Below are 24303 nucleotides of genomic sequence, written 5' to 3'. Positions count from 1 at the left end.
GGACCCAGTTCATCAGTATTGGTTCATCTGAATGCTAAGGTATGTTTTCTATACTCTGAACAATTAGAAATATAAATATTTAAATCATGAGAAGAAGTCCTACAATTGTTCAAATCCTTAGAAAATTCTATCTGTTTGTTTTTGAACTAGTTTCGTCAGCTTTAGAACTCTAAACCACAAAAATTGCCTAAAATCTAGGGAAGCCTAACCGTTCATTTAAACCTGAAATTTTAGGTTGATTAGACCTATAATTGACCACTGCTAAAGCTGTCGTTATATGTTAAATGTGTATTTCTCTTTAAATACGCATCATTATCTCCTGCCATTTTCAAAATTCTAAACCGTCAAAAAACCCCTCTTCACTTTCAATTGCTTTCTTCTCCCAAGTTCTAACTCACAAAATCTCTCAAAGAATCAACGATAATGACAAACCCACAAGATAACCCTGGAACTCCACCACCACCGACTCCCTCTAATTCATCTACCCCTCCTCCACCTAGCACATCTCCCAAACCCAGGCTGAGAAGGGTAAAAATGCTGGCTCGAAAAACAGTAGCTTTTGGGGCTCTTTCAAAGAAATTGAATGAGACATTAAAGGCAAACCAGGTCCAAGACTCTGATTCCAACTCTGATTCTGAGTCGAACAAATCTGCTAGTGAGGGGGAAGGACCTGGGTCTTCTGACTCTGAGAAGACTCAAGAATCCCCTTCTAAGGTAAGTTCTTCTTTGACTGAGAATTTAGAAAATAGGTTTGTTTTGGTTGGGCCTATTAGGGATGTGGAATTACCTGAGGTAAGAAGGACTGAAGGCAAAAAACAATTCAGAAAAAGAAAAAAAAAGGGTGCCTGTGGTGACGAGAGGGTAAAAGGGAAAAGAGTGGTTGATCATTCACCCACTGGTGATTTGTCTGTACCTGCTATTTGTGGGGTTGAACAAGAAAATGTTGAAGAGAGTGGCAAGAAGTCAGGGGGAAGTGGTTCTGGTGAAGCTTCTGAAGGGTTAGTTAATCTAAGAGCACAAGGAGATAAACTTGGTTCATCAACTAAAGAGACCTTAGCATACCTGTAGAAAAAGGTTGGGGCAAGTTATGATCCAAAGAAAAGAAGAACTCCCACACCAAAATCCCCCAGTGCCTCTAAACCCTCCAAGAAAAGAAAGGTTTCATCCCCAACAACTACTGAAACTTCCTTGCCAAAGGGAAGAGACACAAGAAGCAGGGTGAAATAGAGTGAGAGTGATCTACAAAAGGCTCTGGCTGAAAGTAAGAAGAAAAGGATTGCTAAAGAAAAGGGTGAGGCTGCCGAGGCCTCAGAACCTGTTGATATTGAGGAGATGGAACAGGTCAATCAGGAGGAAGTTCCAACAGTGGAGGTTCAGACCCCCAAGCCCAAAAAGCCCAAGACTTGTTCCAAGAAGTCTTCCTCTGTGTTTGAGGCTGCTGAACCCTCATTGGCCAAGAGGACAAGGTCTGCAGTGAAAAGTAAACAAGTAAGAATTTCTGAAGATGAGGAATAAAGTGGTGAAGAAGAAGATAATGAGTCTGATGGTGAACAAGACAAGCTTTCCATGTTTGGCAAAAGAAAAAATTTGAAGGGTAGATTGCTAAAACACCTAGTGGAACCAGGAATGATGAAACTGGTGGATGCCTTAGCTGCTCAAGGCTGGAAGGACATGGTCCTTCAGATGGATAGAATTCTAGCCAGGAATGAGATCATTGAGTTCATGGCAAATGCAGAGGTTAAGGATGGTAGAGTTAGTAGCTTGGTGAAAGGAGTTCAAGTGGCCTTTGATGCAAAAAATCTAGGAGAGATCCTTGACATACCCTCTGAAGGGTTTGATGACTATACAAGGCAAAGGTGGCCATGTCTGGACTCCCTTCCTACTGCCCTTGAAATTACCAGGAGGTTCTATGATGATGCAGATGTGAATGAGGCTAGGGTTGTACAGAAGAGTGAAATGAGGCCACAGCACAAAGTCATTTTTGAGTTTGTCAACAAGTACCTATTTCCCAGGCAGGAGAGAAGGCATATTGCAAATTATATGGACTTAGTTCTGATGGAGTGCCTGGAAAGTGGAAGACAAATTAATTGGCATGCATTCATCATCAAGCTACTGGACAGGGTCATCAATGGCTCCAAGGCTCATACTACCCCCTATGGCTTTATTCTGACTATGGTTCTAGATAGGTGCAATGTTCCTCTAAAGAAATGGGAAATGGCCTCAAACAAGGACCATTTTGGCATTAATACTCTGCTTGCTTGTGACTATTTAGTCAATGTCATCCCAAATGAACCTGGTTCATCCAAGAAGACTCCTATCAACAGTAAAGTCAGGGCTCTTGTTCAGGAAAGTGAAGCCAAGGATGCTGAGATAGCTAGGCTCAAGGCTCGTGGGGCAGAGGTGGAATCTGAAAGGGATGCTCTCATAATTGAGCTCACCAAGGAAAGGGAGAAGAATGATGGAATTCTTCACAATATGTTGAATCTTCTCCAAGCCCAAAACCAACCCTCTAGCTCCCCCAAGCCTTAGGATTTCTAGCCTTTATCTCCTGAACCACGTCTAGTACCTTCAGTGACCCGGATTAGGGATGTTTCTTTCTTTTTGCTCATGCTTTAAATGTTTTTTGCTTTCTGGTTGTCGATTTTAGTAGCAACATATCTTCTATCAATGATATTTACTATTTTTGCTCTTGTTCAATGTTAATCTTTCCTTGATAGTTTAAATATGTTTGCTTGATTATTGATGATTAAACCATGATTGCACTTATAGTTGTCCAGTGGCCATGAGTACTTATTAAAATCTGGGACTCACACTTTGAATGCAACTTTTCGATGATACCAAAAGGGGGAAGAGATATTGTGCTTTACACATTCTGAATAAGTGATATTTATAACCTAATTAACCTGGTCCTTGATGATAAGTGAATTTTATAAACTTTGTATTGATGGTTAAGCTGAGTTCTTACAGGATCCAAGTAAGTAAAAAGCATAGAGTTTGTCATCATCAAAAAGGGGGAATTTGTTGGCCCAAGAATAGGTGAAGTTTTGAAGACTGACAAAACAACTCAGACATGGACCAGGTCTATCTTGTGAAGCACAGCCAAGATCAACCCAGACATGTGAGATGCACGTGAAGGAGATAAATCTAACTTATTAGAAGTAATATCTCTTGATCTGATTGAAAAGGTTGCATATTCGATAAGGAGAGAAAGACTCCTTACATGAAGAGAACACAGTTTAGGAAGAGGATAGTGTTCGAGTTTGAGATCAACTTGAACTCTTCTACGATAGAAGAGTAGTATCTGAATCCCAGTCAATCTCTAATTACTAACCCATTTAAATATCATTGTTGTTCTCTTTTACAGGTAATGCACATAAGCAGAAGTTAAACTTAAATTGAGAGCAAAAGAGCAAGGCGATTTTGCAAGCAATTTATGTGTAATTCGAGTGTACAATCCTGAAGCTACTTGAACGAGATAGAAGAACCAATTCCAAGTGTCTATCTTTCATTCTAGTTCAATTGCAATAGGTGATTTTACATTACACCTTTCAGCTTTCATAGAAGCAATTGTATTAGGTACCTAGAGTGTTCAAGTTAGAGTTAACTTGAAGTTGTCGCAACAGTTGAAGTAGTGTACCACAACAGGATTAGAGTTAATCCTTAGGCTTACAAAGAGTTTTGTAAATACTGTTTTGGCTCAGTGATTTTAGTGGAAGTTTGGGAAAATCCTACTGAGTAGTAGGTCGTGGTTTTTTCACCTTTTGAGCCAGGTGTTTTCAACGTAAAAATCTGTATGTTCTTTATTTTCTTTACTTATTATTCCGCAAACAGTAGTAGTTGGAACACATAGAAGAGCCAGGTCTTTCTATTGTTTAGTTAAGCGAAATTTGGGTACCACACAAATCACCCCCCCCCCTGTGTGGTATTGAAGTCTTAAACATTAGGTAATAACTCGTGTCCTTTTGGGAATTGGGTATTTTGAAGAGTTGCCACCTAACGGATTATGGTGCATTAGGGCACCTAGAGCGATTAACTCTTGGATTACCAGGGATTTAGGGTAAGGACTCGAAATAACCTTGAGGGGAAGGTGTTAGGCACCCCTCTTGGTCCACAATTATGGGTCCCGATCGAACTTATACTTATGATTTAGTACTTTAACATATAAGTAGTTGAAACAAATAAATAAAATATGTTGGGAATTGTATGACTCAAATAATAAAGCACAAAATTTGAACAAGTTGTGTGCATGAAAAGAAAGTAAAGTTTTAAGCAAAGGGAATTTGGTAAAGAGGGGTCCTAGGTTGGTTAGCCTACAGGATCACCTCACGTAATGCCCGGTAAACACTCCTCAATGAGGGGCTACACGTGACATTAGCGGGTAGTCATAATATCCCATTCTACCCAAGTCCCTCCCCTTGGTCATAGCCTAAAGCGTTATAATAACCTTGACAATGTCATATGTGTGCACTACCCGTCCCTTCCTTATGGTCCTGGAGGTATTTTAGGACATCTAAATTTGGGCAATTCTAGACAACCCCTATGGTGTTTTAAAAGGAGAAAATTCTAGGCGACAGGCAAGAACAATTAGGACTTCATATAAAACAAGTTAGAGGCTCATAGTTACCTCCTCAAACATACCACATAAATGCACGTCTTCAAACAACATTCAAAGAGAACAAATCCTAGAACATGATATCTAAGTGAGCATGGGTTATAAAGTACTGAATTAGGCCAATATGTGAAGGATCCTATTTAACTTGCCTACTGATTAAACCTGTTAAATCTGAACAACTTTAAGTAGCAGAAATGCAGTTTCAGAGTTGCAAGATTTAAAACGCCCTATAGGCTTGCCTAACGCAGAATAGTGATGTCCTAATAGCATGACAACTACGCCTGATGTAGTAAAACAGTGAGCAGTTTTAAACGGACATTTGAGGTCCTATAGGCATGCTTTCTAGCAGTGATGAATGACGACAGTGTTTAGATCGATTAAAGAAGCGGACAATTGATTAAGACAATTTAAAATGAAATAGCACGAATTACACTAAATTGATTTTAATTCTATAGGCAGAATTTCTGATTTTTATTCCCTATAAGCATGATATCTAGTTGTTAAGAGTTGATGTTAGAAACTTATAGGCATGATATCTAATGAAAACAAATGTAAATACCTGTTGTAACATAAACTGGACTTGATCACATTCTATAGGCATGATATCTACTTATGAAGTTGATTTTTTTTAAACCTATAGACATGATTTCTATTATTGGAACCACATAAACCCTATATGCATGATTTCTAGAATGGTAAGGCAAACATAACAAGTATATTAATATGATCCAACAGGCATGGTTTCTAGCATGGCAAAGCAAACATTGCAGGTATAAAATCCTATAGGCATGGTTTCTACCCATATTACCCCACAGATATGTAACTACCCACCCATTTTCACTAATCACCCCAATATTCATTTACAAATAATCATTACAAACCAGATGAATGAATCATATAAATAGATAAAAGAAAAAGAAGAAGATGCTCTATATAGAGTCTGATGTTGCGACCAAAACACTCACGCAAGTGTACGCGATCTTCAAGTAATATAATAATAAGTAGAGTATCGTTCCCACGAGGACTTATGATTAACTTAACGACTGATGCAAACTCAAACAATTATCGATTCAAGCTAATTCATCACAATACATAAATAACCAATTTACAATTTAACTAGTAGACAAACAATAATACAACGCAAAGTTACTACGCCACTTATGAATTTTTCTTTTAACAATTAATAAAGGAGATATCTGGGGATTATGGGCTTGCTAGAGATTATGCTACGTTTTTAGCTTAAAAATGATTTATTGAATTATCTGGGTTATTGATTATAGGGTTAATAATACCCATAAGAATCTATCGATTTCTTATGCGCCTATTCAAGTTAAATTAATATCTATATTTCTATGGTATTAATATTAGCTCAAATGCATTTACAAAACCTATTTCTCAACCAACAAGGCAACTAAGTATAGTTCTATCTTAATTGCGAATATTTCACCCGATGCCTAGGATCCAGATCTTGCTCTATTTGATTCTATATGCAATCAAGAATTTCCTTTTTCAAGTTTAACTCAAGATTCGTAAATAGTATTTCACTGTTAGCTACGCAGTAAAATAATTAACAGAAGAATCAAATAAACAACCCTTAACGATAATTTCAAGATCATCAATCTAAGCTTCAAACAACATAATCATCTAACACCCCTAACCCCAGAATATTTGGATTTTTAGCCACTCATAATTATACAAACATCAACAATATAAGTCATAAACATCAAATAAATAGATATTGGAAGAAGGTTTAGAAAAACTCTTTCAATCCTTGCTCCAAAGTGTTGTCTCCTTTTGATTTTGATCCTCAAAGATGGATCTCCTCATCTCTTTCTCTCTCAAAAACAGGTTTGGTCCGTCAATAATGGATGCTTTTCTCTTTTTAATCGTGTGTGAAGGGGTTTTGATAATTATGCCCTTTTTAGACCGAAATAGAGTAATTCTGCGATTTTTACACGTCCGCGGTGCCCCCCGCAGCGCGAACATGGATTGGACAGAGGCAGAATGCATTTTAACGGAGCAAAACAATGCAATGCAGATTTTTGCACTGCCGCGGCGCGGCAGTGTATTCTTCTGCGCTGCTTCATTTTTTCTCTTGTTTTTCTATCCGGGCTTGCTTTGCGACCCTCGAACACGATCCCGACTTGATTTATTTAGCTTTTACTCAGATTTCAAAGCCCGAAATTAATCAAATTCATCCCAAAGTTAATTCTTAAGTCGGATTAGCTTCCTGCAAGGCATAAAGCATGAAATTAGTACAATTCATTATCATTTAAGCTCAAACTTTTGTAAAATGCAATAATTAAAGTGTTGTTACAACGACTAAAATACGAGTTTTTAGCCTATTATAAATACCCCACACTTAAACCATTGCTCGTCCTCGAGCAATTGACCTACATTTCACATAAGGATGACCTTTTTATCAAACAATTTCTCTAACAACACATGCCAACACTTAAATCCCAATTCATAATAGTTCAATCCTCAAGACATGACTCACAAGTGCCACGCATTTTCATAATTTGCTCACTTACTCTAACACAAAGGTCAAAACGTTTCCTTGCTTTCACAAATCATGTGCCCTCTCATAACTAATATAGACTAGTTCCTCTCAACATAGTATTCACAAATATTTAGGAACTCAAAATAGGAAGAATTAACTCACTCTCAGAATTAAAACTCATGTGTAACAGATGACATACCATATGTTTGCCCCTAGTGTAATACTCTACTAATTGAGCTTATTCAATCAAGGATCAAATAGGACTTTAATTGGTTGTAATGCAGGATGAGGAAGGGTGTGATAAATATAGAATGTAGTAGCTACATCTCTTTGAGCACTTCATATATACACCATTTCATTTCATAATTTCAGCATTAGTCTTATGTTAAACCATCTCCAACCTTTTTGAGATTTTTCATACTAACAACAAATCCCTTTTTCTTTAAGCATCATAAGTTAGGGAATGTTACTACTGAAAATTCACCCCCTATATATATACATATATATATATATATATACATATATGAATTATTCTTCACTCTTTTTTTATTTTATATATATATATAAACCAACAAATCTCTTCTCAACTTTAACAATATTAAAAGAAGACTAAGTGCTCATAAGAGAAAGAGGTTCAAACAACTGATATATTTACATAAATTGGTAAGGTTTATAATGTGGATGCCAAAGAAATAAGATTAACAGCTCAAATGGTTTGATTATGATATATACAATTAGGTGGAGATAATTATCAAACTGGTTCAACAAAGAAATGCCTATATCATCTCCTAAATTGAATAATGTTACTATTTTGCTTTGCAAAACACTTGAGGGCAAGTTCTAGATATCAACTGTTACGCACAGAATATTTCAACAACCTCACTCACACATTGGCGCACAACTCATTCAAGATTGGATCTTTTTTGACTCTCTAGTCAAAGCAGTTAAGCATAGTTATAAATACACAATTTAAGGCACTTACTTTAGAATCAAGAACTGAGATTTGAACATCACAAATAAGGTACATATAACTTCTAAAACATGTGCATTTGAGGAGATTAACTCTGTAAGTTAGGAGCTTTTTATTTAATTGAAATAAAAAATTACACTATACCCAGTTCAAATACACCCTTGGAAAAGAACCGTGGTGTAAAAGAAAAACCAAGAGGAAATTTTTATTTTACTGTTAATGTATTTATCGATTTTTTTTTTGATTTCAACTTTACTTTTCAACAAGAAAATTCAGGAGGGATCTATACCGAAATTAGGATTACTTACTATCTATCAACACTATATTCTAACAAAACAAACTAAAAGCAATTTTAACAGACTAAACAAAATCAAATAAAATAATTAAACTCAATCAAACAAAATACAAAAAATATAAAAGTACATTACAATAGGGTCCAACCACCCCACACTAGCATTTTCCCAAATGCAAAAAGATCAAAAATAGATCAGAAAAGACTCCCTGAGGCCATTGGCCTAAGCATCGTCATCCTCAAAGGTGCGCAAATATTCCTCGTCATCTGAGGGAATAGAGTTCACATCTTCATCCGGTGGGATTTGTCCATGCTGAGCCATTCCTAACCACTGTTGTGTGAAAGGAGATAAAGGGTGATTTTGTTGCAACTCTTCCAAGTTCACTTCCCCTCTAGAAGCGCGAAGGCACAGGTCAGCAAATAATATCTGCAAAGTCTCTTCCACCCGGACAAACTTTTGATCGGGGTTAAGTGCAGCTGCAGGCGGATCTATCACAGTCGTAACATCAAGCGCCCTGATAGGATATGTTACTTCTATCCGCCGATCATAGTGATACTCTTCTTCAATGAAGTGCGTCCGCAATAACCGAGTATTCATACTCAGATAGTGTAGGCGGCGTCCCCGAAAAGGTCTCACCTTTGACATGTGTTCTAGCATAATTTTTCCAAGATCCACCTGTATTCCTGTTAAAAATGCATAAATCAAGCAACCCTTTAGTTTTGATACTTCTGTATCACTTTGTGTTGGCATGATTTTGGCATTTATTATCTTCAAAATGACTCGTGCAGGACGCTGGAATGTTTCTTTTTTCATTTTCTTGTGATACTCATTTGTATCTCTAGTCCACAAGGCAAAGGAATCTTCACCACATAACTGTCTGCGGATGTTTGGGTAATCTGGTCTATGCACGAACCTCTGGAACAGCTTATGTGAATGTTCAGTGAAACCCATTATTTGATTTATGACCTTTGACGAAAATGGGATCACTCTATTTCTGACCTTGACTTGATAGATGGCATCTAAATCACCGCCTGGTTGCCAATTGGCATAAAATTCTTTTACCAAGTTGATGTTCACACTATCACCTTGGCGAAACAACCCTTCAAAACCCAAAGCTCGAATGTTAGAATATATGGCATTATACTTACGGGCAAGCTTTGCTTCATCTATGGCAACTTCTGGGGTTGGTGGCACAGCAGGGACAAAGGATTGGAACCATTGTATTGTATGGGCTGGAATATCCCTGATGCCATATTTGCACTCTGGCACCTCATCTGCATTAGGGTCAAAGTGTTCCTCTTCCTCCTCCACTGGTGCCGGAGGTGGTGACCTTCTACCTCCACGTTGGCTAGTAGATGCAGCCTCAGATAGGCCAGCGTTTGATCTTTTTCTTGGGAGCCGAGACATTATACCTACACAACATGATATATTAGTTAAAGATACACAAAATTATTTTAAGAGAAAGTAGAGTAAATACCCCACACTTATGGTATCATCATGTTGACACTTAACATGTAACAGGAATTCAGACTACCCTGTTCTTCAATTAGAATGGTATAATGCTTATCAACCTACCCAATATCAGAGACAATTGCAACAATTAAAAATAAAATAAAAATCAAAAACTAAGCTAGATTTTGCAACTAGATTAATACTAAGCATAAACATAAATATTAAGCTAGATTATTATTAAACATAAACATAAAAAGAAATTAGTCTATTTTACAAAATTTAAAATTATTGTAAAAAAAATATAAATATATATATACTACATAGGCACATTAGCATGAATCTTACATTTCATTTTTACATAAAGAAAGCGAAAAATCATGGCTTGGCCTAATGTTATAGTTGTTATCAATAATAACATCTCACAATGCAATTTGTTTCTCAATTTGCAACATTACTCAATTTTATGTCACTTAGATATTTTAACAAACACATTGTAAGCATGTCTTTTATTCTTAAAATTTCAACTTTAAAAGAGGCATAATCACTATATCAACAACACCAATATGCCTCTCATCACAACTATAACATCACCACATCTTCACAATAATATTCAATACACAATTTTTCACTTTCTTATATGCATTTTCGGATTAGTACACTTCTTAACAATTTTCAACAAGAAACTCAACTCATTTAACCTCAACACACCTTCAAATCCTCCATAACAACAAAAAGAATATACATTCTAAGTTTCTAATACTATTTTTAACAATATTAACAAAAGAAACTAAAAGAAAATTATGAACACAATTCTTGCTAGGGTTTATGCAAATATACTTGAAAATAGAAGGAAATAAACAAATGAAATACTACTAGTTTGAAGGAAAAGAGAGAAGAGACTACTTACCTTGCAAGAAGAAGAAGGATTTGTGGATGAATGTTTGAGTGAATTTGTTTGGTTGGGATTTTTGAGTTTAGTGTTTGAGAAGAAGAGAGTTTGGGGAATGAAATAAGGGGAGGGGGGTTCGGATTTAAGGAAATAATTTTTTATTTTTTTATATGAGAATGGCCTGCCGCGGCGCCCCTCGCGGTTCGGTAGGCCAAATTTTCCAACTGCTCCGAAAATTTTGTATTCTGCCTTGTCTGTGCAAGTTTACCTGGCGCGGTGTGTGGTACGACGCCCCATGCGATGTGGTAGGCCAGTTTTCACAGAGTTAGCCTATTTTTCGATGTTTTTTTAGCTCACAATTTACCCCCTCTATCATTGTATATTGATTTTATGCCAAATTCATGCTTGCACATGACTAAAAACATTATACATCTAAATTTTAATATTTATAAACTACAATTAAAAGTTAGTGATGTTAGTCATTGGGTTGCCTCCCAACAAGCGCCTAATTTAACGTCGCGGTATGACTCAACACGTCATTATGCATCAACCAAATCTATTGAGGTCTTGTGACGTTTAATATCACCACCCCAATAGTGTTTTACTCGCTTCCCATTCACCAAGAATGTACCGCTTGAATTTATGTCCCGCAATTCAACTGTTCCATGAGGAGTCACGCTTACCACAACGAAAGGGCCTGCCCAACGAGACTTAAGCTTTCCAGGAAAAAGCTTTAGCCTTGAATTAAACAAGAGAACTTCTTGACCCGGCTCAAACTCACGATGTTGGATGTGCTTGTCATGCCACCTCTTGGTCTTTTCTTTATATAACTTGGCATTTTCATAAGCATGCAACCGAAACTCATCAAGTTCATTGAGTTGTAGCAGTCTTTTTTCACCGGCTAAGTCCATATCCATATTTAGCTTTTTGATTGCCCAATAAGCTTTGTGTTCTAGCTCAACAGACAAATGACATGCCTTTCCATAAACCAACCTATATGGAGAAGTACCTATTGGAGTCTTGTATGCAGTTCGGTAAGCCCACAATACATCTTCTAACGTACCTAACCAATCTTTTCTATTTGCACTCACTGTTTTCTCCAAAATCTATTTTACCTCCCTGTTTGACACTTCAACTTGACCACTCGTTTGAGGGTGGTATGCAGTAGCAACCTTGTGTCTTACCCCATATTTTTCTAGAACAATTTTCAACAATTTGTTGCAAAAGTGTGTTCCTCCATCACTTATCAACACCCTTGGAGTTCCAAAGTGTGTGAAAATGTGCTTTTTTACGAAACTTACCACTACCTTTGCATCATTAGTAGGAAGAGCAATGGCATCAACCCACTTAGACACATAATCGACTGCAACTCATTAGAATATGGAAATGGTCCCATGAAATCAATTCCCCAGACATCAAAGAGCTTTACTGCCAAAATATTTTGCAAAGGCATTTCGTTCCTCTTCGTGATTGTACCTGTACTTTGACACTTGTCACAATTTTTAACAAAAGCATGTGCATCTTTAAACAATTTTGGCCAGTAAAAACCTGATTGCAGAACCTTTTGTGCAGTTCTGTCTCCACCATGATGACCTCCATAAAGAGAATAATGACAATAATGCAATATTGCATTCATCTCCTCCTCAGGGACACACCTTCTTACTAATTGATCTGGGCATTACTTGTATAGAAAAGGCTCGTCCCACATGTAGAATCTCACGTCATGTAAGAATCTTCTTCTATGATCAGCTGTGAATTCTGGTGGAGTCACCCCACTTGCAATGAAATTCACATAATCAGCATACCACAGGGTTTCATCTGAAGTGATGGCTAGCAAATGTTCGTCAGGAAATGTTTCTTTGATTGATTCTCCTTCAGTGACATGGCCTCGATTTCCAGCCTGGATAAGTGATTTGCAACCTTATTCTTTGTCCCTTTTCAATCTCAAATCTCCAAATCAAATTCCTACAAAAGAAGAACCCATCGGATTAACCTTGGCTTGGCATCTTTCTTTGCAAATAAATACCTGATAGCTGAGTGATCTGTGTAAGCTATGACTTTGGTTCCCACTAGATAGGACCTGAACTTATCAAATGCCCATACTACTGCGAGCAACTCTTTTTCAGTAATAGTGTAATTCATTTGAGCTGGAATAAGAGTTCTGCTCGCATAATGAATGGAGTAAAAAATTTCTCCTTCCGCTGCCCCAAAACAGCTCCAATGGCTATATCACTTGCATCACACATCAACTCAAATGGAAGTTTCCAATCTGGAGCAATGATAATTGGTGCAGTAACTAATCTTTTTTTCAGCTCATCAAATGCTTTTAGACAAGCATCATCAAACTTGAAGGATGTATCTTTCTCAAGAAGCCTGCACAAAGGAGATGAAATTTTTGAAAAATCTTTAATGAAACGACGATAAAAACCTGCATGGCCCAAGAAACTGTGAATGCCTCTAACTGATGTCGGTGGAGGTAATTTTTCAATTGCTTCTACCTTTTCTTTATCTACCTGCAATCCATTCTTGGACACTTTATGCCCTCGGACTATGCCTTCTCTTACCATGAAATGACATTTTTCCCAATTTAGTACCAAATTTGTTTCTTCACACCTAGCAAGTACCTTGTCAAGATTCATTTAACATTCATCAAAAGAACATCCAAATACAGAAAAATCATCCGTAAATACTTCCACAAATATTTAAACCATATCAGTAAAAATAGCCATCATACACCTTTGAAAAGTCGCATGTGCATTGCAAAGACCAAATGACATTCTTTTAAATGCATATGTCCCATAGGGACATGTAAATGTGGTCTTATCTTGGTCCTCTGGGGCTATAACAATCTGATTATATCCCGAGTAACCATCCAAAAAATAGTAGTATTCTTGCCCAGCTAATCTATCAAGCATTTGGTCAATAAAGGGGAGAGGAAAATGGACTTTTCGGGTGGCATTATTCAATTTTCTATAATCTATGAAAATCCTCCATCCAGTAATAGTTCTAATGGGAATCAGATCATTGCTTTCATTTGTCACTACAGTCATTCCTCCTTTCTTTAGAACACATTGGACTGGACTTACCCATTTGCTATCAGAGATTGGAAATACAATGTCTGCATCAAGCCATTTAATCACTTTTTTTCTTACGACCTCTTTCATGTTGGGATTTAGGCGGCGTTGTTGTTCTATGCTCGGCTTGTGTCCTTCCTCCATGAGAATTTTATGCATGCAAAAAGATGGACTAATACCTCTTATGTCGTACATTGTCCACCCAATTGCTCTTTTATGCTTACGTAGTGCTCTCAGCAACTTTTCTTCATGCAATTCAGATAAGTCAGAAGAAATAATAATAGGTAACATATCAGAACTACCCAATTAAGCATAATGAAGCTGAGAAGGTAAAGGCTTTAGTTCCAATTTTGGAGCTTCTTCAATTGATGGCTTCGGAGGAGGACCATTTGGTCTGTTCAAAGGTTCAAAGGGATTTAAACCTTTCATATATTCACATGATGCATTAAAAATATGCTTCATCTCTTCAACCTCATCATTAATCTCCAAACTCTTGAACAACACAATTGCTTTCTCTAAAGAATCCTTCGAATATACACTTGGGGCAATAAGTTGCTCGTCCATCTCCATGACAGATATCGTAGACAATTCTTCATAATGGCGAGGAAGTTGAATTGCTTTGTATACATTAAAAATAGCTTCCTCGTTGTCAACTCTCATGATCATTTTTCCCTCTCTTACTTTAATTATAGCATCACCTGTAGCCAAGAGAGGTCTTCCCAATATAATAGGAACTTTTTCATCTGCTTCAAAATCTAAGATAATGAAATCAGCCGGGAAAATGAATTTCCCAATTTTCAGCAGCACATCTTCAATCACCCCTTTCGGGTAAACTATGGACCTGTCTGCTAGTTTCAACATCACAGTGGTGGGTTTTGGAGCTCCCAAACCCAATTTTTTGTACAAGGACAATGGCATCAAATTTATGCTTGCTCCCAAATCACAAAGTGCATGGCCTAAATCAACATTGCCTATTCTCACAGGGATAGTAAAGCTGCCAGGATCCTTAAGCTTTTGAGGAAGATTATTTTGGAACCTTGAAGTGCACTCCTCAGTAAGTGCAACTGTTTCAAATTCAGTCAATCTCCTCTTGTTAACCACAATATCTTTTATGTACTTGGCATACTTTGGAATATCACGAATCGTATCTACCAATGGAATATTCAATTGAATCTGACTCAACATAGAGAGAAATTTGTTGAACATGCGATCATCATTCTTTTTCTGCAATCTTTGTGGAAAAGGTGGTGTTGGCCTTGAAACATTCATAGGCGCTGAAACTGTATCATCTTTCTTTGCTTCCTGTGTTGCTTTGGGAATCAATTCACCCTCAGGTATAGGTTTGTCTTTTCTCTTCTTTAGAACTTCTTCTAATTCCCTTCCAGTTCTAAGTGTAATTGCACTAACTTACGGATGTTTCTCTGTATCACATGGAAGAGCACCTGCAGGTCTAGTGTTTTGATTTGTAACTAGCTGTCCCATTTGCCTTTGAAGACTTCTAAAATCAGTTCTGAGTTGTTGATTGTCATGCAACAATTTCTTCAACAAATCATTTGTACTTTCTTCTACCTGCTGGGGTGGCCTTTGAGGTTGATTAAAATTTCCTTGGGGTATATATTGATTCTGATTTAATTGATTTCCACCCCAAGAGAAATTAGGATGATTTCTCCAATTTGCATTGTAAGTGTTCCCATATTGTGCATGTTGGTTCATCGGACCTCTGTTTGTTGTCCCACATAATAAATAGTTTCAGGATTCGTTGGGCACATGTCACTTGTGTGATTGTCACCACACATTTCACAACAAATCAACATTTGTTAAACATGTTGCAATTGTTGTGTCTGGTTCATTGTCATTCTATTCATTTGATTTGCCAATTTTGCTATATCTACTCTCATGGCTGAAAAATCATCAAGTTCAAGTACCCCTGCTGCTTTCTATTTCATTGGTCTCCTTGGTTCTCCCTCACCTTGCCAATTATGATCATTAGCAGTGAAGTTGTTTAGCAGAAGTTGTATTTCACTATATGGTCTCGCCATGCAACTACCTCCACAAGCTGAATCAAGATTCATCTTTGAAGTCTCATCTAATCCATCAACAAAAGTATGGCCCAACACCTCATCAGTTTGACAATGATGTGGACAGTCTCGGAGTAGTTTCTTGTATCTTTCCCAAGCTTGGCGAAGAGTCTCACCATCCCGTTGTTGAAACCCAAGAATCTGGCTCCGTAAAGACTGTCTTTTTAGTGGGGAAAAACTTGATTAAAAATTTCTTTGCTAAATCATCCCAAATATGGATTGAATTAGCAGGCTCCTTCTGCAACCATTCTTTAGCTTCCCCCAACAATGAAAAAGGAAACAAGGTTAGCCTGACATAGTCCTTGGAAATATTTGGATAGTTGTAAGTATCCGTGATTTCCAAAAAATTCTGAATGTGCCTCTACGGGTCTTCATGAGATAGACCTACATATTGCCTAGTGGACTGAATCAGCTGTACCGTGTACTGTTTAAGCTCAAAGTGACCAGTGATATCAGGCTTCACAATAGCCTGAGTCATATTAGCAAGATTTGGCCTTGCAGCTTCTATCACCGGATGCCCTCTATTACATGCCATCACTGTTGGCTGTGATTGAACTAAAATGTCCAACTCTCTTTCTGTTTTGTATCTAGCTTCCAACTCCTTCCTCGCTCCATGAAGTGTTCTTTCAATTTCAGGATCAAGAGGGAAGAGATTGCTTGTGCTTCTACTCCTCCACATTCAAGAGAAGAGCTTGCGTGACACAAACAAAGTGAACTGAAAATTAATACTTAAACCAATAGCTGATAAAAGCTTAACTTAGTCAAGTAGCTAATTTCCAAGTCCCCGGCAACGGCGCCAAAAACTTGTTTCAACCAAAACACTCAAGCAAGTGTACGCGATCTTCAAGTAATATAGTAATAAGTAGAGTATCGTTCCCACGAGGACTTATGATTAACTTAACGACTAATGCAAACTCAAACAATTATCGATTCAAGCTAATTCATCACAAAATACATAAATGACCAATTTACAATTTAACTAGTAGACAAACAATAATACAATGCAAAGTTATTACGCCATTTATGAATTTTTTTTTTAACAATTAATAAAGGAGATATCCCGGGGTTATGGGCTTGCTAGAGATCATGCTACGTTTTTAGCTTAAAATGATTTATTGAATGATCTGGGTTATTGATTATAGGGTTAATAATACCCATAAGAATCTATCGATTTCTTATGCGCCTATTCAAGTTAAATTAATACCTATATTTCTATGGTATTAATATTAACTCAAATGCATTTACAAATCTTATTTCTCAACCAAACAAGGCAATTAAGTATAGTTCTATCTTAATTGCTAATCTTTCAGCCGATGCTCAGGATCCAGATCTTGCTCTATTTGATTCTATATGCAATCAAGAATTTCATTTTTCAAGTTTAACTCAAGATTCGTAAATAGTATTTCATTGTTAGCTACGCAGTAAAATAATTAACAGCAGAATCAAATAAACAGCCTTTAACGATAATTTCAAGATCATCAATCTAAGCTTCAAACAACATAATCATCTAACACCCAAAACCCCAGAATATTTGGGGTTTTAGCCACTCATAATTATACAAACATCAACAATATAAGTCATAAACATCAAATAAATAGATATTGGAAGAAGGTTTAGAAAAACTCTTTCAATCCTTGCTCCAAAGTGTTGTCTCCTCTTGATTTTGATCCTCAAAGATGGATCTCCTCGTCTCTTTCTCTCTCAAAAACAGGTCTGGTCCGTCAATAATGGATGCTTTTCTCTTTTTAATCATGTGTGAATGGGTTTTGACAATTATGCCCTTTTTAGACTGAAATAGAGTAATTCTGTGATTTTAACACATCCGCGGCGGCCCCTACGGCGCACCCAACGGCGCGTACATGGATTGGACAGAGGCAGAATGCATTTTAATGGAGAAAAAAAATGAAGCGCAGATTTTTGCACTGCCGCAGCGCCCCACGCGGCGCGGCAGTGTATTTTTCTGCACTGCTTCATTTTTTCTCTTGTTTTTTTATCTGGGCTTGCTTTGCGACCCCCGAACACGATCCCGACTGGATTTATTTAGTTTTTACTTAGACTTCAAAACCCCAAATTAATCAAATTAATCCCAAAGTTAATTCTTGTGTCGGATTAGCTTCCTACAAGGCATAAAGCATGAATTTAGTACAATTCATTATCATATAAGCTCAAACTTTTGTAAAATGCAATAATTAAAGTGTTGTTACAACGACTAAAATACGAGTGTTTAGCCTATGATCACCTGACACAGGCCCAAATGATTTTCCCAAGCCTTCAATAGCCTCAAATGCCAAATTCCATAAACAATATCATTGTCTAAGTGCGTCAGAGTTCCCTAAGGATCTCAAGGATCCCAGGCAGTGCCCACACCTAGACTTTATAACTAGAATTGAGTAAGTGCAGTGTAGAAGAGCCAGCTCCAGTGCATCAAAGTTCAGAGGGATCTCATAGGGATCCCAAGGCAGTCACACACTGGAGGGGCAGAACTTAAGGACCTAAGAGTAGAGTGGGGTGTTTTACATAGTTTTGAAAAGGTTTTCACAAGAAGAACAGTACTGGATTGATTCAATAAGTAAAGAAGTTTTCTGAAAATAAGGACTGATCAGTAGTAAAAGAGTTTGAAAACAATGTGAACATTTCTAAAGAAAATCAGCAAGCAAACAGGATGGCTACAGAACAAACTGGTCCAGCATCTCTTAACAACAGAATTCACACAGGGGTAGTGGGAATTGGGGACATACATAACACATCAATGTCATAGTGAAGCACATAACAATAGGAGCACAGAAGCTTTTCTAGGGCTTTATAGGATTAAGGAATTGGTCATACAACTAGAAGTAGAGACATAGAGCATGAATCACAGAACAACCATGTGGAAACGTATTACACTGGACAAATTAAACACAGAAATAGAGTTACCTAGAGATATTAGGCAACTTAGCTGTCACGACCCAAACTGGAGGGCCATGACTAGCACCGGACCACACTTGCCGAGCACCAAAGTACATTTCATCTAACCTTCATTATTATCTTTTAGGGCTGACGAGATCAATATAAATGGTAGACCTGGATCATGGACAACCAGCAATAAAATATGACGGCATGAACATACATAGCAGGGGATGACCAGACAATCAAGAAACTACATATAAGGTATGAGCTACCACGCTACTATGAAAGACTATACAACAAAAACTAGCCGACAAGGCATACCAAACTATACATGAGCCGACACCTGTCTATGAGCCTCTAAAAGAACATAAGTGTTGCAACATAGCCGGAACAGGGCCCCGACATACCCATAATGTCTATAACAAAAATTGCATACCAAGACCAAGGCAAGTCCGGAGAAGGGATCTCGCCAATCACCGCTGAACTGGACAGTCTACTGTGGTGGGGGAGCTGCACCTGCCTGTCTATCAGGACCTGCAGCATGACATGCAGCGTCCACAAATAAAAGGACGTCAGTACGAATAAAGTACTGAGTATGTAAGGCAAAGAACCATAAATACGATCAGTAATGTAAGCAAGGATAGAGAATATACAACCTGTAACATCTTAGTACCTCTGAGGGCTACTTACATGAAATGCATGATACATATGTATAAATACATAAACCTTTAAAGCATTCGCCTCTGTGGGCATCATCATCATCATATCGTACCCGGCCATAATAGGCTCGGTAGAATCGTACCCGGCCACGTGGAGCTCGGTAAAACCCAACTGATCAGTGGTTGCACAATAGGTGTCGTACCCGGCCAACTATAGCGTGGCTCGGTAGAGTAAAATAGATACATATATATAATGCATGCTCGACTCATGGAATCACATTCTAAACCTTTCGGAGTGACGTAAGGTCGGTATCCTCTGTACACGTTATTAGGACTAACTCTTCACTATGAACCTTATAAGAATCAGGAAGTACCAACAACATTGATAACATAAGAATAAGAGAAGCAACATTAACATCAATCGTTCCATAAGAGGGAAAACAATGTAAGTACTGCTAGCTTCTAAGAGTAGAGTATCTTGGAAGCTCGTTCATTATATTATGTACAATCGGAGTCGTGCAAAAGAAGGAAAGGTATAGCCTCACATACCTTGTATATACTGCCCCAATCTCAAGCTATGCAATTGTCAAAACTCCTTAGTCTACAATAAGAGAAACGATACTATCGTTATCATTTAAGCGTCATAACTATTATGTATCGACCACAACCTATTTTACGATGAAACGGACAGCACCTCCCCTATATATATGACCTCACACCATTCAAAACAGTCACCAAACAGCCCAAACAACATCAATAATAAACATATTGAGCCTCCCAAAATAGTCCACACACAGCCTAATCACTCCATACATACGACGACCACCGTAGTCGTGTCAAACAACCTGGAAATGTTACGAATAACTATCAGCCCATAACCCTACATATATATGGTGTTTCTCCACACCCTTCCTCATCCAAAACTCCACAAAATAGTAGTAAAATACGCAGCCCAACAGCAACGCAAAACAGTCCACAAAACAATAACATTACTACCAAGCCTTTCGATATATATTTCACAAGTTCTAGCTTCAATGGCTTAGCCGCAACTTGGATAATCTTAAATACATATAGAGTAAGAGGTTCCTTACCTTTATACAGAAAGAAAAACTCCAATTTGACCTTAAATTTCCATGAAATATCCCTCCAATGCTGCCACAACAACAAAAAAGCGAAACTAGCGATCAATTAGTGTTTTTCGGCACTAGAATCACTTTAGAAGGCTTGAAATCACCTAGGATTGATATTAAGAACATGAGGGAGTATTTACAGAACATAAACCCTTTAAAACAACCTCCCACACGAGCTGGAACGACACAAAAATGAGCAACAACAAGAAGAACAAGAGACTTACTAGCGCCACGGAATTCCCGACACTTGATTTGTGTTGTTTGCCCTTTTTTGGGTCTTGAATCTTGAGAGAACCTTGAGAGGATGTTCCTAGGGTTCTAAGGTCTGAAAATAGTGAGAAGAAATGACTTAAAACGGGTTGGAGGCATCCTATATAGGTCCAAATATCTTAAACCGCCTTAGTGGGCCCCATAGAGAGGTGCTTGGCGCAATCTCGTGAAAATGCGAATATCTCTCTACTCCGATATCGTATCAATGAACGGTTTAATGCATTGGAAACTAGACTCATAGATATTTAATTTGGTTGGTATATCACCCCGTAATTTCTTGTAAATTAGGAGAAAAGATTAGAAACATTTGACCTAATGTTTAAGTAAAATTATGAACCTAAGTTGCGACAACTTTTGTCGACTTTTGTTTCATAACTCGTTTGACTTCAAGACTTATGATACGGATATTATATGATTAAAATACCTTAATAAATGACCTCTTGAGTGTATTAAGCACCGCTAGATTACCTGAAAATACGAGTTACAACATCCTTGATTCGTTTAACTTCTAATACTGGTTAATCACCCTTATACACTCTTGTATCACTTAAGACCAATAGGATTGACTTCTTATCATCTAAAAGATAATTCCTTCTTGGATTTATGTTAACTAATATATGGCATGAACTAACACATGTGGATATGGGTTGTAACACCCTCCCCCCCTTAGGAACATTCGTCCTCGAATGTAAGGGTTTATGGGGAGTTTAAATCATCGTGGATTCCAATGGAAATTTCCGATCAATTTTCCCCTATAAAATGGTCACTAGCAAAACTTGCAAGTAATTAAGCCCAACATATGGCTTCACAAGGCTACACAAAGCATTATGCGTATTTACATTATCTACATATCACCATTTTGTATTAAGGAGGAGTATTCTCAAATTATTGCTTACCTCATAGAGCCGTTTCACCTTCCAATGTATCCTGTCTTCCACCAGCATCCTTGTTATCTTCATTCTGGAATAAGTAAGGGTATTTAGACTTCATCTCCTCTTCTGCTTCCCATGTCATTTCTTCCATATTTTTGTTCCTCCACAATACTTTGACGGAAGCTACATCTTTTGTTCTCAGCTTGCGGACTTGCCGATCTAATATCGCCACTGGCACTTCTTCATATGATAGGTCCTCTGTAACTTGTACATCTTTGATAGGGATGACTCGAGAAGGGTCTCCAATACATTTTCTCAACATAGATACATGGAATACCGGGTGGACAAATTCCAATTCGGATGGCAATTCTAACTCATAAGCAACCTGTCCAATCCGTCGAAGAATTTTATACGGCCCGATATACCTTGGACTCAGCTTACCTTTCTTCCCAAAATGCATAATACCCTTCATTGGTGAGATCCTCAGGAAAACCCAATCACCAACCTCAAACTCTAGATCACGACGTCGGACATCAGAATAAGATTTTTGCCTGCTTTGTGCCGTCCTCAATCGCTCCTGTATCACTTTCACCTTCTCAATAGCTTGGTGAATCAAATCTGGCCCATATAATTCTGTTTCACCGACTTCGAACCATCCAACTGGTGATCTACATCTCCTCCCGTATAGTGCCTCGTATGGGGCCATTTTAATACTGGAATGGTAGCTATTATTATAGGCGAATTCTATGAGTGGAAGATGATCATCCCAATTCCCCTTTAAAATCTAGAACACATGCTCGTAGCATATCTTCCAGTGTCTGAATGGTACGTTCAACCCGTCCGTCAGTCTGCAGATGAAATGTAGTGCTGAGATTTACTTGTGTGCCTAAACCCTTCTGGAAAGACCTCCAAAAGTTAGCTGTAAATTGAGCTCCTCGGTCTGATATAATAGATACGGGCGCACCATGAAGCCTACCAATATCCTTGATATACAACTTCGCATAATCTTCAGCCGTGTAAGTTGTCTTCACTGGCAGAAAATGGGCACATTTTGTAAGTCGATCAATTATCACCCAGATGGAGTCAAACTTATGATAAGAGCGAGGTAATCCAATAATGAAGTCCATATTAATCACCTCCCACTTCCAGGTCGGAATCTCTATATTTTGAAGCAATCCACCGGGTTTCTGATGTTCTATCTTTACTTGTTGACAATTGGGACACTGGGCTACAAATTCTGCAATAGACTTCTTCATATTATCCCACCAATACTGCTCCTTGACATCATGATACATCTTTGTCGAGCCGGGATGGATGGAATATCGGGATTGATGAATCTCATTCATAATCTTCTCTCGCAACCCTGCCACATTAGGCACACACAATCGGCTCTGGTATCTCAGTGCCCCATCTTTTCCGATCCCAAAAGCCATACTTTTACACTGTTGAATGCTTTCTCTTAATCGTACTAAGATAGGATCTTCATATTGTCGTGCTTTTACCTCGGCTACCAAAGATGATTCTGATGTATTCTGTACAGTAACACCTCCGTCATCAGAGTCTAACAATCTGATTCTCATATTGGCTAGTTGATGAAGCTCTTTAATCAACCCCCATCTACCTGCCTCAATATGTATTAAGCTTCCCATTGATTTACGGCTGAGAGCGTCTGCCACAACATTGGCTTTACCGGGATGATACAATATCTCGACGTCGTAGTCTTTCAGTAATTCAAGCCACCTACGCTGCCTCAAATTCAACTCTTTCTGCTTGAAGATGTATTGTAAACTCTTGTGATCTGTGTAGATGTCAACATGGACGCCGTATAAGTAGTGCTGCCATATCTTCAAAGCATATATTACTGCAGCCAATTCCAAATCATGGGTTGGATAATTCTTTTCATGCTTCTTCAATTGTCTTGATGCATAAGCAATCACATTCCCACGCTGCATCAATATGCACCCCAAACCTATACTTGAGGCATCACAATATAACACATAACCTTTTGTTCCTTCAGGAAGAGTGAGCACTGGTGCAGATGTCAATCGATTCTTCAGCTCCTGAAAACTACGTTCACAAGTGTCAGACCACTGGAATTTGGTAGCTTTTTGTGTTAACTTAGTCAATGGTGATGATATAGAGGAAAATCCTTCTACAAACCGCCTATAATATCCTGCTAGCCCTAGGAAGCTGCGGACTTCTGATGGTGTTGTAGGTCTCGGCCAATTCTTTACTGCATCGATCTTCTGAGTGTCGACACTAATACCCTCATCAGATATCACATGGCCAAGGAATGCTACTGAGTTCAGCCAGAATTCACATTTGGAGAGCTTAGCATATAACTTACGATCCTGAAGCGTCTGTAATACTATCCGCAAGTGGCCCGCATGTTCCGCCTCCGAACGAGAGTACACTAGAATGTCATCAATGAATACAATCACGAACACATCAAGATAGGGCCTGAATATAGTATTCATGAGATCCATAAAAGCTGTTGGGGCATTTGTTAGCCCGAACGACATCACCAAGAACTCAAAGTGCCCATATCTTGTCCGGAAGGCCGTCTTTGGAATATCCTTCTCCCTAACCCTCACCTGATGATACCCTGAACG

At 38.0% G+C, this 24303-nt stretch overlaps 1 protein-coding gene across 1 annotated transcript; it reads left to right on the top strand.

Annotated features, from left to right (window-relative positions):
- Positions 1–423: 423 nt before the first annotated feature.
- On the top strand, positions 424–1515 carry LOC138883333 (uncharacterized). The gene is made up of 2 exons (XM_070164015.1): positions 424–998; positions 1263–1515. The coding sequence occupies exons 1-2, from the start codon at positions 424–426 to the stop codon at positions 1513–1515; spliced, it is 828 nt and encodes a 275-aa protein (XP_070020116.1).
- The last annotated feature ends 22788 nt before the right edge of the window (positions 1516–24303 follow it).

Source organism: Nicotiana sylvestris, chromosome 12 (genome assembly GCF_000393655.2).
Source record: "Nicotiana sylvestris chromosome 12, ASM39365v2, whole genome shotgun sequence".
NCBI lineage: Eukaryota > Viridiplantae > Streptophyta > Magnoliopsida > Solanales > Solanaceae > Nicotiana > Nicotiana sylvestris.
This window is presented reverse-complemented; position numbering and strand designations above follow the sequence as displayed.

Bases quoted from the DNA above. Each gene is read 5' to 3' on its own strand.
- LOC138883333 (XM_070164015.1), top strand. From the start codon at position 424: ATGACAAACCCACAAGATAACCCTGGAACTCCACCACCACCGACTCCC. The intron at 999-1,262 runs GTTAGTTAATCT...TCTGGCTGAAAG, and splicing joins TCTGGTGAAGCTTCTGAAGG to TAAGAAGAAAAGGATTGCTA.